At 40.5% G+C, this 17992-nt stretch overlaps 1 protein-coding gene across 5 annotated transcripts in view; it reads left to right on the top strand.

Moving 5' to 3' along the window:
• Positions 1-17992, top strand: part of cc2d2a (coiled-coil and C2 domain containing 2A) — a 127232-nt gene that overhangs the window by 93838 nt on the left and 15402 nt on the right. For 2 of the 5 annotated variants that reach the window (XM_078401042.1, XM_078401084.1), the window contains 10 exons: positions 3430-3521; positions 6914-6928; positions 7169-7336; positions 7816-7918; positions 8304-8413; positions 10932-11028; positions 11121-11219; positions 13466-13642; positions 17409-17429; positions 17751-17954. In XM_078401042.1, the coding sequence (XP_078257168.1) occupies positions 3430-3521; positions 6914-6928; positions 7169-7336; positions 7816-7918; positions 8304-8413; positions 10932-11028; positions 11121-11219; positions 13466-13642; positions 17409-17429; positions 17751-17954 (1086 nt within the window). The remainder of the gene's footprint in view (positions 1-3429; positions 3522-6913; positions 6929-7168; positions 7337-7815; positions 7919-8303; positions 8414-10931; positions 11029-11120; positions 11220-13465; positions 13643-17408; positions 17430-17750; positions 17955-17992) is intronic. The other 3 variants (XM_078401052.1, XM_078401062.1, XM_078401073.1) reach the window with 3 other exon arrangements.

Here is a 17992-nt window from a genome sequence, read left to right as displayed (position 1 = left end):
GTTTCCTCTACTCCTCCTGGTTGTCATTCCTGCTTCAAATTCGACTCATTTGCTATGCAGAAAGGTCTTCCTCACCCCTTCCACCAAGGGGAATGATTCTGCTCACCTCCACTGAGTATATCCCTCATGATTGTAAATGTCTAAGAAAGGAGGGAGAGAGAAAACGGGAAATTATAGACCAGTTAGTCTGACATCAGTGGTGGGGAAGATGCTGGAGTCAATTATAAAAGACGAAATTACGGAGCATTTGGATAGCAGTAACAGGATCGTTCCGAGTCAGCATGGATTTACGAAGGGGAAATCATGCTTGACTAATCTTCTGGAATTTTTTGAGAATGTAACTAGGAAAATTGACAGGTGAGAGCCGGTGGGTGTAGTGTACCTCGACTTTCAGAAAGCCTTCGACAAGGTCCCACATAGGAGATTAGTGGGCAAAATTAGAGCACATGGTATTGGGGGTAGGGTACTGACACGGATAGAAAATTGGTTGGCAGACAGAAAGCAAAGAGTGGGGATAAATGGGTCCCTTTCAGAATGGCAGGCAGTGACCAGTGGGGTACCGCAAGGCTCGGTGCTGGGACCGCAGCTATTTACAATATACATTAATGACTTGGATGAAGGGATTAAAAGTACCATTAGCAAATTTGCAGATGATACAAAGCTGTGTGGCAGTGTGAACTGTGAGGAAGATGCTATGAGGTTGCAGGGTGACTTGGACAGGTTGTGTGAGTGGGCGGATGCATGGCAAATGCAGTTTAATGTGGATAAGTGTGAGGTTATCCACTTTGGTGGTAAGAATAGGAAGGCAGATTATTATCTGAATGGTGTCAAGTTAGGAAAAGGGGACGTACAACGAGATCTGGGTGTCCTAGTGCATCAGGAAAAGGAAGCATGCAGGTACAGCAGGCAGTGAAGAAAGCCAATGGAATGTTGGCCTTCATAACAAGAGGAGTTGAGTATAGGAGCAAAGAGGTCCTTCTGCAGTTGTACAGGACCCTAGTGAGACCACACCTGGAGTACTGTGTGCAGTTTTGGTCTCCAAATTTGAGGAAGGATATTCTTGCTATAGAGGGCGTGCAGCGTAGGTTTACTAGGTTAATTCCCAGAATGACGGGACTGTCATATGTTGAAAGACTGGAGCGGCTAGGCTTGTATACACTGGAATTTAGAAGGATGAGAGGGTGAAAAGGAGGCATACAATCAGAAAAAATAATCAGAAGCATAGTGAAACTAGCGTTGTAAATCTGTTGAATTCTCTGCCTCAGAAGGCAGTGGAGGCCAATTCTCTGAATGCATTCAAGAGAGAGCTAGATAGAGCCCTTAAAGATAGCGGAGTCAGGAGGTTTGGGGAGAAGGCAGGAACGGGGTACTGATTGAAAATGATCAGCCATGATCACATTGAATGGTGATGCTGGCTCGAAGGGCCGAATGGCCTACTCCTGCACCTATTGTCTACCAGAATCTTTGTAACCTTGCATTTTTGAGGAGTACAACCCAAATTCTTGAGGCACTCCCGACAAATGAAGTCATTTATCCCTAGAACCCTTCTAATTTTCTGCAGCCTCTCTGAGTTTCACTTTTTTTCTAAAATAGTGTGCCCAGAATAAGATGCAACACTGAAGTTATTGCAGAGAAACTGCTTGATAAAGATTTACGACATCCTTGCTTTTGTACTCAATAACTCTTTATAAATACTTTATAAATAAAGCCCAAGAGCCTAATGTTTTTTAAACCATTTTCTTAATATGCCGGGGCATTTTCAACAATTTCTGAATTTTAGTATCTCATTTATATTGTCTCTTTTTATTCTTCCAAATATATTATTCTGTTTGTTCTATTTAATTTTTTTCCGCATTGTGTTTATCTATACTGTTATCCCATTTATAACTATCCTCACAATTCATCAGACACTCAAGTTTGTATCCTCAACAGGGTTGAAAATGTATTGTCTTTCTACTGGTAGACACAAAATGCCAGAGTAACTTAGCAGGACAGGCAGCATCTTTGGAGAGAAGGAATGGGTGACCTTTCGGGTTGAGACCCTTCTTCAGACTGATGTCAAGGGAGTGGGTGGTACAGAGATAGAATGTAGTCAGAGATAGTAAGACTGGTGGGAGAATTGGGAAGGGGGAAGGGATGGAGCGAGAGGGAAAACGAGGGCTACTTGAAGTTATATGTCAATGTTCATACTGCTGGTGTGTAAGCTACCCAAGCGAAATATGAAGTGTTGTTCCTCCAATTTGTGCTTATCCTCACTCTGACAATTGATTGGGAATGACATATTAGGAATGTGAGAGGGAGTTAAAGTGCTGAGCAACCGGGAGATCAGGTAGGTTAAGGGAGATTGACAATAGACAATAGGTGCAGGAGGAGGCCATTCGGCCCTTCAATGTGATCATGGCTGATCATTCTCAATCAGTACCCCGTTCCTGCCCATTCAATTCCACAGATTGAGCGGAGGTGTTAAGCGAAACGATCGCCGAGCCTGTGCTTGGTCTTGTCGATATACAGCAGTTGACACCTGGAACAGCGGATACAGTAGATGAGGTTGGAGGAGGTGCAAGTGAACCTCTGCCTCACCTGAAAAGACTGTCAGGGTCCTTGGATGGAGTCGAGGGGGGAGGTAAAGGAACAGGTGTTGCATCTCCTGTGGTTGCAGGGGAAAGTACCTGGGGTGGGGGTGGTTTGGGTGGGAAGGGATGAGTGGACCAGGGAGTCGCGGAGGGAACGGCCTCTGCGGAAAGCAGAAAGGTGTGGAGATGAGAAGATGTCGCCAGTAGTCTTTCCGCTGATTGGTTAGCACGCAACAAAAGCTATTCACTGTATCTCATTACACATGATAATAAATTAAACTCAAACTCAAATTGTACACCAAATATGATTTGCCTTTAAGAATGCCATGCTAGTTTTTCCTTGATCATTCTACATTGTGGAATTAGCAGCTAATTTGGAGCTTGATTATTGTTTCTAGAGGTTTCTTTTAGGAAGGAGATGAGGAGACATTCTTTAGTCAGAGGGTGGTAAATCAGTGGAATTATTTGCCACAAAAGGCTGTGGAGGCCGTCTGGATATTTTTAAGGCAGAGATAGATAGATTCTTGATTAGTACAGGTGTCAGAGGTTATGGAGAAAGGCAGGAGAATGGGGTTAGGAGGGAGGGATAGATCAGCCATGATTGAATGGCAGAGTAGATCTCATGGGCCGAATGGCCTAATTCTACTCCTATTTCATATGACCTTATGATAATTGACTGGTTTATAGTTACTATAATTACACCTGTTCATATTTATAGATTACAAAGGATTTGGTAAAAATTGTCAAACTATTATGTTGCAGAATTTGCACATGGTAGGGAGTGCATTTCCACAGCTGAAATTCTCTGGAAGCCCAAAATTGAAGAACAATATTTGATAAATATTTATCTTCTTAGGTTCGGGACTCTGTAAACAGCAGGTTTCTGCTGGCAAAGCATCATTATACCTTGTCAGATATGGTTATTGAAGAGGCAGTCCCCAGCATAAGGTAAATATAATGTCATACTCTGATTATAACCTGCATTTATCTTCTGTTTTGGATAGGATTGAATATTTTGTCAATATTAAATATCCACAGGCCATTATTTGTTTTCTTATCATTTTCTCTTCGTATAGTTTAAGAAGGAAACCATTGCACATTGAAAAGCAAGAGAAATAACTGGGCCAATGTATGCCATGGAATGTAAAATTCCCCTTCAAATGACCATAATCTATATACTAAAACTCTCTTTTTGTTTGTTTGTTTCTGAACTACAGCCAAAACAGTACACGATAGCGCAACAATTTTAGGCCCACTTTACTCACCGTCATCCCTTTGGTGCTAATGGAAGAAGTTTCACTGAAATCGGTGTTATATTTTTTAAGTTATTCACATTTTAAAGTTTAAATCTATCTCCTAGGGAGGGAGGGAGGGTGGAGGATAAGGGGGGGGTGGAGTGAGGGGGTCGGGGAGGGGGGAGGGAGGGAGGGAGGGGGAAGGGAGGGAGGGGGAGGGAGGGGAGGGGGAGGGAGGGGAGGGGGAGGGGAGTGGGAAGGAGAGTGGGAAGGAGGGGGGGGAGGGGAGTGGGGGGGAGGGGGAGTGGGGGAGGAGAGGGTGCTGCACCAATGCAGGAGAGGTTTGGGCCCAACAGGTCCACTTGGTCTAGTATTAACTATTACTGTAGCACTTTAAGACTTCTAAACTGGAACATGAGTGGTAAATTGTGGAAACAAAGAACTGTAGATGCTGGTTTATACACAAAAGGACACAAAGTGTTGGAGTATCTCAGCAGGTCAGGCAGCATCTCTGGTGAACATGAATAGGTAACATTTCATTCGAGTCCCTTCTTCAGACTGAGCATTCCAGAACTTTGAGTCCAGAACTGAGTAGTAAGCCTTGTCCATAGAAAAGCTTTGACATCTAGTTTAGCCACTCCCCTAAGGGTTTGTAAATGTCTCTGATATTCACAGTCATAAAAAATATATACAAAAAATGTTTTAAAATTATATATATTAAATTTCTTTGATTTTTTAAATAATTAAAAACCCTAAAGCACTGGAAAAGGCATTAATAATTAATATACTTAAATGAGCGCAATTACATAAAAAGTAAATTTCAATTTTACTTCTTTCTCACATTTATTTTCAACTTCCCCTTTTAAAAAGAAATACTTGCTAGATTTATATCAGTTCTGACTTGGTACAAGCTCAAAGCAGAATTATTGGCACGATTGTTGGGGATTCTGAGAAAGGCTGTGCCCTATTGAAGAACTGAATGGCAGATCGGGGTCCTTCAAGTGGCAATTAGCTGTGATGAAGTTGAGGCAGACTACCTACTTGTGAAATTAAGAATTTGTGCATAGGTTCAGGCGGCATTTTTGTGCGAAACTACTGGCTCTTTGCCGAAAGATTCAGGCCAATTTGTCTGGTTAATTTTTACACCCTTGTCAGGCACGTTCCAGGCACCCTCCACCCTCTGTGTTAAAAAAAATGCCCTGTACATTATCCCTTTCAATCTTTGCCCCTCTCATTTAAAGCCATCCTTACCTTTTATATTAAAATCCACTTTATGGAAAAATTGACCTACCACACTGTACTTCACTTCTAGCATTTGAATGTCATGTTACTCATTGCAAGGATGAAGTGAAGATCGTTCACAGAAACTTGATTTGTTCCTTTCTGTTTTAATGATTTTCTTGTCCAATTATTTTCTAAATTATCGGTTCTAATGAAATGATCACCTGGTGTTCTGTGTACTCAATATAATTAATTCAAAGTGTTACATTTGAGATTATAAGAACATTTCAATATTTTTGTCTTTTTATCTTAGCCTCTTAATGAAAATTTACCTTGTAAAGGTCATTCTGACTGAGAAAATTACTCCTGTAAAATCAAGAGTTGAACTATTTGCTATTTGCGTCATCTGCTGATTGTATTTACTTCTAAAATTATTTTAAATTGATATACTTTTCACAATTATTGCGTGAACTTTCGCCAATTGAGGTTTGTTGGGGTAACTTTAGAAACTGTTTCTATCAGCTGTGTACACAATTAATATAATGTAATAATTCCATTAGTTGGGTAATGATATTGCAATGGAGAGTTGAGTCATTTCCTCGGGAACATAGTCTGAGAGGTTTAGCCCTTTTGCCACAAAGTCTCCAGTGGTTAATAGTGCCTATAATCAATCAAGTATGACGATATGCCGAAAAATGACGTATCAGTGTCCTGCATCATACATCTGAGATTCAAGGATGCCATAATTACATCGCAAAGCATTTCCTCCTAGTTTTGTAGCTCTTCTGAGGCCATTGCAATAAGAGTTGAATAAATTCCTGCATACAAGTTATGCACCATGTGCTGTTCCATGGACCAGCAAACTGGGAGAATTTTTGATGGATCCAACAAATATTCTTGGATTGATCAATTAGAGGCATATTATAGCATTATTTATTGTCTCCTGTTACTGCTTGTCTGTTTCCTGAATGTTTCCCGGGTTTATAATCCAAAAAACAGTAACTGTACCTAAGGGAAAAGGAATATTTCTTGGAGGTAGAATTGAAGTTCAGAATTTTGCACGGAGGCTTCATGCTGATGTTCCATCTGCTAATATTATAGTAACATTAATTTGTATTAAGTATTCTATTTGGATCTGGAGGCTCGGCACATTGCCAGATACGGTTTATGTCTTGTTTCTGGGCCAAAGACATTAAGGATTTTTTAGGGGATTAGTTGTGAAAACATAACTCCAGCACTCTGTGGTTTGCTTAAGATTCTAGAATCTGCATTTCCTTGTGTCTTTGTCTGTACAGGCCGGTTGGGCCAAATGACCCGTTTTTCTACTGTATGACTCCCTCACCCTAAGTGACACAGTCAGTAGAGCTGCTGCCTCACAGCGTCAGAAACCCGGGTTCGATCCTGATCTCGGGTGCTGTCTGCATGGAGTTTGCATGTTCTCCCTGGACTGCGTGAGTTTCCTCCAGGTGCTCCAATTTTCATCCACATGCCAAAAATGTGCAGGTTTGTAGGAAAATTGGCCTCTGTAAATTGTCCCTGTAGGGAGTGGATGCATAAGTGGGATAACATATAACTAGTGTGAAACGGCAAATGATGTTCGGGTGGACTCCATGGGCCGAAGAGCCTGTTACCATGCTCTGTTTCTAAAACTAAAAATGAAAATATTGAAAAAAAATCATAGTAAAATCTCAAAACATAACACAAAACTCATTCTCTTTCTTGGTTCCTTTCTAATACTTTTACCTTAAACCTAGTTTAATATTTTGATACTTGCCTCTGATCATAACGACTATCTTCTGTGCAAAGTACTGTGTCTGCCTGCTTTAGTATTGGTTTCTTTTCATATATCTTCATGTCTCTTTATTTCTTGCATTTTCTGTACAGTTCTGGTGAATCACGGTATGTTACGTTTTTTTCATCTTTCCTTTCCATGTTATCACTTTAGCTTTAGATAATTAACTGTTTATAATTATCTTAACATTAAAACATATTTTATATAATTGTCATTCAAATTGAAACCAATATTTTGTTTTCGATTTTGTATTGCTTCTTAAATGTAGGCAAAGTTAAAACTATCTAGAAGTTTAAAAAATGTGATGAGAAAATTACAATATTTTTAAAATATGCTTTCTTTTATAGTATGTTAGGCGTCAATCTGTTCAAACTGGCGGAACCGAGGAGGCCACTTAGACCACGAAGAAAAGAGAGGAAGAAGGTCACAGCCCAGAACCTTTCTGATGGAGATATTAAACTTCTGGTGAACATTATTCGAGCCTATGACATACCAATACGTAAATCCATGGGAAGGTATGAGAAATCTCTTCGCAGTATTGTATTTTGTTTGAAAAAACATCACACAAATAAATTTTGGTGGAGACAAATTATCATTACTTTACATGGTATGAAATTTCATGAAATTTCAGCTTTAAATAAATTATTTGTAACTAATTTCAGTATTTTTTTTATTCTCTGAGAGGCTACTGATATATTTTAATCAATTTAAGTTTCTTGATGTCAGGGTTTATCAATATAATAACTTTCATTTTGTCAATTTGAATTGATTTTCTTTCTTTAGAAAAAGGACTCAAAGTATGTTTGGTTCTAGATGTGCCGAAAAAGAAGTAATCAAATAAATGTTTGTCTTAGAGTTGTACAGCATAGAAACATATGCTTCAGCCCATGGCCCATCAATGCCAACCTATACTAATTTCGCCTGTCTTCCTCATTGAAGTATCTTTCCAGATGCTTCTTCAATGTTCACACTATTTTTGTTATTCTTTCTGCAGACCAGTACTAACTTCCAGATCTGCGAGATCCACTAGTGAAACATTTCCAACCTCTCAGCCACCCCAGATATCAGCTCAAAGCCCGGAGTGGTTTACTGACCAGGTATGAAAAAATCAGAAAATACAAAGGTCTATAGGACCTACTTGTAACCAGACATATTCTCAGAGATGCCATCCAAGGAATCTTCTACTCTCTCCAGTTAGTTAAATTTTGATATTCTTTTGATAGCCATAAGAGACTAAAATCTTGAGCAAAGCACAAAGTGCTGGAGGAACTCAGAGGGTCAGGCAGCATCAATTAACTCGCATGAATGTTCAAATTTAAAATATTTTGAAGTTGCACTGTCTTTTGATTTTCCCTGCTCTGAGTGGTTTTGTTTATAGATGTTGAGTGTAAGCATTATTCAGCTAAGGGAGATCTTATGACATCTTATGACAATGTCAATATCTTAAACATTCTAATAATTGGAATACCTATTTTGTCAAAGGTTACAGTACATCCTTTTGTGGAGGTTTCATTTCAACGTATAGTCCGTCAAACTGCTACTCTAGATGGCCCAAACCCTAACTGGAATGAAGAACTGGAACTCCCATTCAGGTAACTCGTAAAGAAGATTGATTCGGATGAAGGCCAAATAGATCCATTTGATTTCCCTGCCTTCAAGAATACCAATTTCTCAAGTTTCAAATGTCCACATGAAAAATAGTCCAGTTTATTGTAATAAGGTTGTTTGTTCAGAAGACCAATAAGAAGACATGGGACAAAGAGGGGGAATAAAGGGGACCTTTTTTGGTTGACTTCAAGTAACTAGTGGTGTTAACTGGAATTGAGATTGGGTCTGTTGATTTTCATGTTATTGTTAATGATTGTGATGATAGAATTGATGACTTTGTGGCCACATTAGCAGATGATACGAAGATAGGTAGGGGGTCAGTTATTGTTCAAGCAGAGAATCTGCAGAAGGACTTGGACAAGTTGGGAGAGTGGACAAAGAAGTGGCAAATGGAAAACAGTTTAGCATAGTGTATTGTCATGCACTTCGGTAGAAGGAATAAAGAAGTTGACTACTTTCTAAATGAGGAGACAATTCAAATATTGGAACTGGAGAATGCTGGTGTAGGTTCCCAAAAGTTTAATTAGCAGGTTGAGGGTGGTAAGGAAGGCAAATGCAATGCCAGTATTTATTTTGAGGGGACTAGAATATAAAAGCAAGGATGTAATGCTGAGGCTTTAAAAGGCACTGGTGTGGCCCCATTTGGATTATTGTGAGCAGTTTTGGGCTGCATACCTCAGGAAGGATCTGCTGGCAGTCTGAGGGTCTAGAGAAGATTTATGAGGATGATCCCAAGAATAATTGGGTTAATGGATGAGGAGTGTTTGATGGCTTTGGGCCTATACTCACTGGAGATTAGAAGGATGAGGGGGATCTCATTGAAACGCAGCGAATAATAAAAGGCCTAGATAGAGTGGAAGTGTAAAGAATGTTTCCAAAAATGGAAGAGTCTAGAACCAGAGGGCACAGCCTCAGAATTAAAAGACATACTGTTAGAATGGAGATAAGGAAGATTTTCTTTTGATGGAGAGTTGTGAATCTGTGGACTTCATTGCCACAGACATCTGTGGAGGCCAAAATATTGGGTATTTTCAAAGCATTGACAAGTTGATTAATAAGAGTGTCAAAGGTTATGGGGCGAAGGCAGAATAATGGATTTGAGGGGGTAAAAATATCAGCCATTATCGAATGCAGAGTAGACTCGATGGGCCAAGCCACCTAATTCTGCTCCGATGTCTTATGGTTTATTAGTGTTACATGTACTGAAGTACAGTGAACATCTTTAGTTGGTGTGCCATCCAATTAAATCAGATCATATTCTACATGATCAAACTAAACACGAGTGTCACAGGTAGTGCAAAGAGAAAAATACCAGAGTACAGAATATAGTTTTACATTTTTGGACCGCTACAGTTACAGAGGAAAGATCCAAGATCCATGAAAAAGGATTGAGTGCAATTGTTGCAGTAGTTCCATCGGTATAATTATAAACTCAGCCTAAATAAACTTAGAAAATGAAATTGTTCACAATGGTGGGTCAGCAGCCATTTCAGTTATGCCCTCCCCTCACCCCGTACAAACTGCAGTAGTGGACAAAGCTCCAAAAAAACGTGAGCATGGCATTTACTAGAACTGTTCCACGTGTGTGAACAAGGATAAGTTGTAACAAAATCACACCAATTGTCAGCTGTTTACTACCTGAGAATCTACGAGCCAGGTTTAAACAAATCATCTAATTGTTGCAATCCATAGATTTTCTTTAATATGAATGTTTCCATTAGAATTTTGATATTAATATTTTCTATTTCATCTAAAAAGTGTCTATAATTTTGTGGACATGTGCTGAAAAAGCAGCTAACGGGGCAATGTGAAAAGAGTGGGACTAAATGGATGACTATTTCAAAGAGCCAGCTTTAGAACTGGCCAGAAATAACTGCCTCATAATTCAATGTGTAAGAAAGGAACTGCAGATGCTGGTTTACACCGAAGATAGACACAAAATGCTGGAGTAACTCAGCAGGTCAGGCAGGAGAAAAGAAATAGGTGACGTATTGGGTCAACACTATTCATCAGTCTCGACCAAAACGTCACCTATTCTTTTTCTCCAGAGATGCTGCCTGGCCCAGTGAATTACTCCAGCATTTTGTGTCTATCTTATAATTCAATACTTTTGGAAGATTCTTCTTCTTCAGTTTTTAAGGGATTGCCATTAAATATGAAGGATGGCAGAGTTGTAAATCAATGCCCTGTGGCGGTGCCCGGGGCTAGGCCACTCCCTTGGTCATTCCCCTCGGCACTGAGTGGACAGGGGGGATTAGGCCACTCCCTGGGTCATTCCCCTGGGGACAGACTAGTCTGGGGCTACGGGGTTTGCTGGAAGGGGTTATTGTTTTGACTCGTGCGAGTGACTGAGTGAGTGAACGTTCAGATACTGTATTAAAGTTATTGTTACTTCTTACCTGGCGTCTGGCCTGATTCCTGTCGCGTCCCGACCCACTACACTGGTGACCCCGACATTTCCTACAGCCCTATAATAATCATTTATTTCATTCTTAATTCCAGAGCACCTAATGGGGATTATAGTACTTCCAGTTTGCAGTCCGTTACAGATGAAGTTTTCATCAATGTTTTTGATGAAGTTGTTTATGATGTTCTAGAGGTAAACTTGAAAAGTTTTTTTAAATTATTTACCAAAATAATCCCAATCAGAAAATGTGTCAAGTTTTTCTAAAATCCATTCTGTGTCTTTAGGATGATAGAGATCGTGGGAGTGGCGTTCATACCCGCACTGAGAAACACTGGTTGGGTGTTGTGCACATCCCATTTACTACCATCTACTCCCAATCCAGGGTAAAGGCTTTTGCAAAAATATTTTCTTGTGGTATTTTTGTTTACATGCTGGGGAAAATCCGTGGGAGAAATATATGTTGCAACTTGATGTATCTGACAGCTACTTTATGCAATTTGTATGGTACAAGTACAACAGGGCAGATCTCAGGTGCATGTTTATGCGTGTTTATTTTGTGGCAGCCACAGCCCTATGGCTTGTGACCTTTAAAAATTATAGCTTAGTCTTGCAAATTATACAGCTACGTACAATTCTTAGATGAGTCACATTTAATCTTGTACCATCAATTGTTCATGATAAATTAGCCACAAATGACCTGTGATTGTCTTTTGTTATTTCATTATCCCAGCCTCCCACATCTTCAATTGATTTTGTTCTCAGCTGTTTCATTGACATTGACCTACTCCTACCAAAGCAGATGTTTTGCTTTCAGCAATGCTATCAGTGGACAGGAATACAATTTTGCCAGACTTGGTTAAACACTTAGGACATAGCGATTAGTTTGGAAATTTCCTCTGGAGGGATTTTGCAGAGATCTGGAATGAAATCATTTTTACACCCACTTATTCTCTACCTCTTTGTTTTTGTTTTTCTTGCACCATTTTGTTAAAGACGCCTGATGGTGGGATAAAGCACACAGGAATTAGTTATTTGGCTAGCATTGCAAGCACTAACAGACCTCAATGACCCTGAATTTAAAATGTATTAGCTCAGTTCCCTACTGTGGAAATTGTCGAAGAAAAATCAATTGTCAGGCACTTTTTTTTCAATTACATAATATGGGAGTTTTCCTTGCTGGAGAATTAAGTGCGTAGCCCCTTTGTTTTGAAGGTGCACGTTTCTGATCTCCAGGGTTTTGCCAGCAGTTCTGCACAGAACTGCTCGCAGATCTCCATGCAAGTGTAATGGTCTGAAGTCCGTGTCAAAGCATAACCAGTAATTTCCCAGCTGTCCGCTGCCACCGAACTCTGCATCTTTTGGCCGCAGAGTGGAACGTACTAAGATCTTCCAGCATACCCCACCCTGCATTCCATTCCTACGACAGGACTTAAGCATGTCTAAATGGGTTAATGCTTTAGTGAATTTTGTATATCGTCCTTTAGATAAAGTGTCAAACCAAGATCCCAGGGCATTTAATGGATCTTTTATAAAGAAATAATCTATTCGAAGAAGTAGATTTTCTATTTCAGCATCACGGCTAACTTTTTTCCCTCAACTAACGTCAGAATAACTTGCACGTTCACCTCTTTGCTAGCTATTGGGTGTTTTAGTTTCATTTTAGTTGAGTGATATAGCATGGGATGCTGCCCATGAGCTCACGGAGAAGCGGGGCGGCGAAGCATACCTGAGTAGGTGGAGCCTCGGCGGCGGCGGTGTAGCCTCACGGAGATAACACAGATGCTGCTTCTCAGGCAACCGTGGAGAAGCCGGGCCGGAGTCTCATGGGCTGGAACCTCAGTGGAGCCTTGCAGGTCAGAGTCAGAATCCTACGAGTCGACGGAGTCCACAGCTGGGGCCTGGATCGGCGTCAGGAGGGGACCTGGTGCCAGTGGTGGAGAGGTCGGAGCGGCGGTCGATGAGGGAGACAACTGACGGACAAGGACGGGCCACGTGGGAGTGAGGTGGAACAAAGGAGGACCCGGCATGGGGGAACCTCCGCTGTAAGGGAGTGGAGGGGAAGAACAAAAGAGGACCTGGCGCGAGACACTTTGTAACTTTGTAAGCACCCTTTATGTGGCGACTATTTGCATACCTTGGGTGTGCAAACAAAGAATTTCACTGTGACTTGTCACATGTGACAATAAAGTATTCATTCATTCATTCATTCAAACAGACCCTTCGGCCCAGCAAATCCGCGGCGCCCATCAATCACCTGCTTACATTAGTTCCATGTTATCCTACTTTCTCCTCCACTCCCTAAACAATAGGGCCAATTTTAGAGTCCAATTAACTGACAAACCTACATGTCTTTGGGATGTGGGAAGAAACCGCCGCATTCGGAGGAAAACCATGTGGTCACAGAGAGAATGAGCAAATTTCACACAGACAGCACCTGAGGTCAGGATCAAACCTGGGTCTCCGGCGCTGTGAATCAACAGATCTATCAGCTGGACCTCTGTGCCACACTGTGTTGGTATGCAATGTGTCCCCCATTTCTTCATTTGAACCAAACCAATTTCTACTCTGGCACTCTTAAGTCAATTTCTTCAGCAATTTTCCAAAAGTGTTTAAATGATCTGTCTTGCAGATTGATGGAACCTTCAGAATTAATACACCCCCGGTCCTTCTTGGATACAGCAAAGAGCGCAATCTAGCTAGTGAAAGAGGATGGGAGGCAGTTCGCAGCCTAAGTGAAGGTTCTTATCTCTCTCTCTTCATTACTGTTGAACCTCATCTTGTACCTGGAGAACCTGTAATTGAAAAGGTAATGTACATTCTTGATTTAAAACTGCTTCCATCAAGCTGTTTTTAAAACTGTTTCTTTCAGCTTCCTTGTCAGACCTTGTTAGGTCTGCCATTTACAATGTCAAATCCAAACGAAATAACAGTTTTGTCTAAGTGCATATATTTTCCAGAGCGGTCAACATAAAAATATAATTGGTGCACTCTGCAGACGTTTCAGCTGAGAGATAAGAACTATATGCCAATTTGATGCAGCACAGTTGATAATTGGGACTGTAATAAAATATGTTTTCATTCCACACACGTTTTATTTTATTTTCCTGAGAATTCCTTAGAAGCTCAGTAAAAAGATTCAAGCGAGAGAGAGAGAGAGAGAGAGAGAGAGAGAGAGAGAGAGAGAGAGAGAGAGAGAGAGAGAGAGAGAGAGAGAGAGAGAGAGAGAGAGAGAGAGAGAGAGAGAGAGAGAGAGAGAGTGTGTGAGTGAGTGAGTGAGTGAGTGAGTGAGTGAGTGAGTGAGTGAGTGAGTGAGTGAGTGAGTGAGTGAGTGAGTGAGTGAGTGAGTGAGTGAGTGAGTGAGTGAGTGAGTGAGTGAGTGAGTGAGTGAGTGAGTGAGTACCAAAAGAGGGGATGTACAGTATTTAGTTACAAGAAACAAATTGGATGTGCTGAGTCAGGGCTAAGTGGTCTGGATAAAGGCAGCTGTAGCTCAAGAGGGGAGAATGAGTACAAAGGAGAGGCCAGGAAAAACATTGCAATAACCACATCCTTGGGTGCCTCTAAGGAGAATGTAGGCTGAGTGTAATTTTCTGTTTGCTTTATTTTTCCAGTTTTAAACTAATTGTAAAAATAATTGGCAGTGGGACCAGAAAAGTTATTTCCTTTTCTTTCTGTTTCTGAAACTATGTGCTGAGACATAATAATTGATGAAAAGAGACGGGATGATTGAACCCGAGTCTTGGCAAAGACAAAATACATATTTAAGCCTCAGGAAGGTGATGATTATTTGGGGGCGGACAGCTGTCTTGTGACTGATTTCAATTTTCTTAATTTTCCGCAAACACTGTGCCCCACCATTTGCTCGAGTGCCAAATTTAGAAATGGAGTTCACTTAGTCTTTATTTGCTCCAAAGTTAATAAGTAATAAACTTCAACAGATTGTTCCTTCACATCCACACTCCCAATGATTATTTTCTACATTGCAGGCCAGTAGGGTGTTGTATTCTTTGTCTCAATGCAAAAATGTGTCCATTAAAGAAGAATTGTTCCATGAAGCATATCATTCTAGTTACAGTAGCATTAAAAGAGGCCAGATGAAATACCACCTGGCTCTTTTGTTTCAGAAACTAAAGGTAACCGAGGTAAAAAAAATCTTTTAAAATCCTTTGTAAGCAACAACAAGCTTTCCTTCCCATTTATAAGTAAAACATGAAAGCATAGATCTGTGGCAGTTTAATTTTGAGCAGTCTTTTAACTTGTTTCGTGTCTATGAAACTGGTTTAATTGTATCAGGTTCAAAGCTCACCGCATCATCCAAACCTACACATACAAAACCAGATCAAGCAATGACGAAACCAGTTGTCAAGGTTATCCACAACTCTAGGTGTTCTGATGAACTAAGCAAACTATGCTTGGTTCTCAGTCACGCACCAGGTCACCCCCTGCACAGATAGTCCTATTACCTAATAATTCCATGATCTTTCCCTCTATTTCTCTCTTGCTTTTTTTTAATTGAATGCTTTATTGTCACATGTGATAAGTCACAGTGAAATTCCTTGCTTCCTTGATTTTACTCCCTGCTCACTCGATGCTTCAGATTACACTCCCCTTGCTCTCTCTCCATCACTCTCCCTCTCAGTACAATCGTATCTCCCCCCCTTGTCCATCTTGCACCCCTTCACTCTCCCTCTTCTGCAGCATCTCCTTTCACAGTCTCTGCCCCCATCCCGTCTCTACCCCACACTGCTTCTCCCCCCTGCCCCAACAACATGTCAGGTAACAGTCTGACTAGAGCTCTGCAGGGGTGTCCTGATGTGCAATTTCAATTCTTGCAATGTGAACACTGAACTTCTCCTCAAATGGAAAATTGGACGAGCTGACTTCTTTAGTGTTCAGGAATAGTTACGGCACTTGGTCGAGCCAAAATCTGAGGAGTGCAGAATGAGGAAAAGAGCTGACAGGAGAAGCAGAAGGCTCAAGACACGGTAACAGTGCAGCTAATGGTGTGGATCAGTTATTTCCTGGGTTATGGTAGGGTCTACTGCAATAGAATTGCTATCACTTGGGTGAGGGAAGGTAGGATTAATCCATGTCACCATTTTACACCATCGTATCATCGATATTCGCCAATGTGTTTCGGGTAGCCAGAGAGGATTTTATTTGCTATCAGCAGCTTTGTAGCTTGCTAATGAATGACTCACAATTGTCATTTAATAGTCACATTGTATGCATATCTACCATTAATATCCTTTGCTCTACCATTAATATCCTATCCTATCCTTGCAGAATTGCCTGCAATTTGGGCAATTGCAATATTATGGAGACACAAATAACTGCAGAAACTAGAATCGAGCAAAACACAAATCGCTGGAATAACGCAGCAGGTCCCAACCCAAAACTCCACCTATCCATTACTTGCACAAATGCCTGGCCCACTGATTTACTCCAGCACCTTGTGAATTGCAGTGTTTTATTAGTTTAGTTTAGTTTAGAGATACAGCGCAGAAACAGGCCCTTCAGCCCACCGGGTCCGCACCGACCAGCGATCCCCGCATATTAACACTATCCTCCACCCACTAGGAACAATCTTTCCATTTTGCCATGCCAATTAATCTACATACCTGTAGGTCTTTGGTGTGTGAGAGGAAACCGAAGATCTCAGAGAAAATCCACGCAGGTTACGGGGAGAAGGTACAAACTCCGTGCAGACAGAACCCGTGGTCAGGGTCGAACCTGGGTCTCTGGCGCTGCATTCGCTGTAAGGTAGCAACTTTACCGCTGCGCCACTGTGCCGTAGTGTTTTATTGGTTTGATTATTGGGACCTTTGAACTTACTACAATAATAGTGCACCACTGCATTGAAGGAATGAAGGAGGGGTTCATTGTCAGAGATCCAATCTTCCATGTGAGGTAGAAAAAACAATTTTGTTGTTTTATTGAAAAAAAGAATAGGGGAACTCTTCCAGTGTCCTAGCAAACATATAACTTTTGCTTAGCACCACATTTCCTGTGTTACAATATTGACTTCATTTCATTGGCCAGGTTACACGTTTGAATGAACAATCTGGACACAAAACTGCAATAGGGAAGTCTCCCATAATGCCACATTGGGCAAGTCAGTAAGAAATTATCATGTTCTCCAAATAGGGAATAGAACATGCATTAAAATTGGAACTGTCTGAAGAATATGCTGGGCGTAATTAGTGAGAAATTATTTTTATTACAACCAGTGGCACATGTATGGGAAATGTGGCCATGTGGTGCGTGATTTTTCAACTGTTGAAGATAAATAATTAGCAAATCACTTATACCTATATTTTCTAATATATACCTGAATACTGCCAGTGGAATCAGAAAGTTAAAGATTCCATAAAATGTTCCAATTGTATCTTTACTTGTCTGTGTAAAATGGCTTAGAGTATGGAAGTCTGTTCCCATCTTTGTAGATTCTGAACTTTTACTTTAATTTGTTCAGATTTCATAACTGCAATCTGGATGCCTACTATCTGTCTGCTTCTCGCATCTTATATCCGTCTCTATTTTCTTTTCTTTCTTTTGCTGCTTCTTTGCAGGTGACTGAGATGCTGAAAAAGGTAAAATAATTCTAGCCTTGCAGACCTAACTGCTTGATCTTTTAATGTAAGCATTTTAAATATACTAGCAAAACATCAATGGTTCAGCTTTTTAAACCTGCATTTTACCTCAGTATATTGTACAGTCCATATTTTGAAGAAAATCTGTGTAATTAATTAGTTCAATTCACAACATAATACGTGTCAGATGATTGAGTTTTTTATTAATAATTTCTTATGAATCGTTCTACTGATATATCATTGGTTCAGTCATGGCTGGTCTTTAAAACAACATCTTTTCACATACTTATTGAAACATTCTAACTTTTCTGAAATGTTCAGTTTGAATCACAGGAGGATGAGAAACTACTGCAAAGAGCTGACAAGTTCCAGAAGGAAGTCGCCCAAAAGTTTCCAAATCGTCGATGTGTTACAACCGTCACTGATCTCACTGGCAAAATGGTTTTTGTTACAAGGTACATTAAACCACTTTTTCCACCCCAGGAGCTGCTGGATGTGCTACCTAATAGTTCTGAGGCCACGATGGTGAGTCTTGTTTACGCAATACCTTTGATCACAGATGT

Source organism: Rhinoraja longicauda, chromosome 1 (genome assembly GCF_053455715.1).
Source record: "Rhinoraja longicauda isolate Sanriku21f chromosome 1, sRhiLon1.1, whole genome shotgun sequence".
NCBI classification, from domain to species: Eukaryota; Metazoa; Chordata; class Chondrichthyes; order Rajiformes; family Arhynchobatidae; genus Rhinoraja; species Rhinoraja longicauda.
Note: the sequence above shows the minus strand (reverse complement) of the source record. Positions and strands in the feature narration are given on the sequence as shown.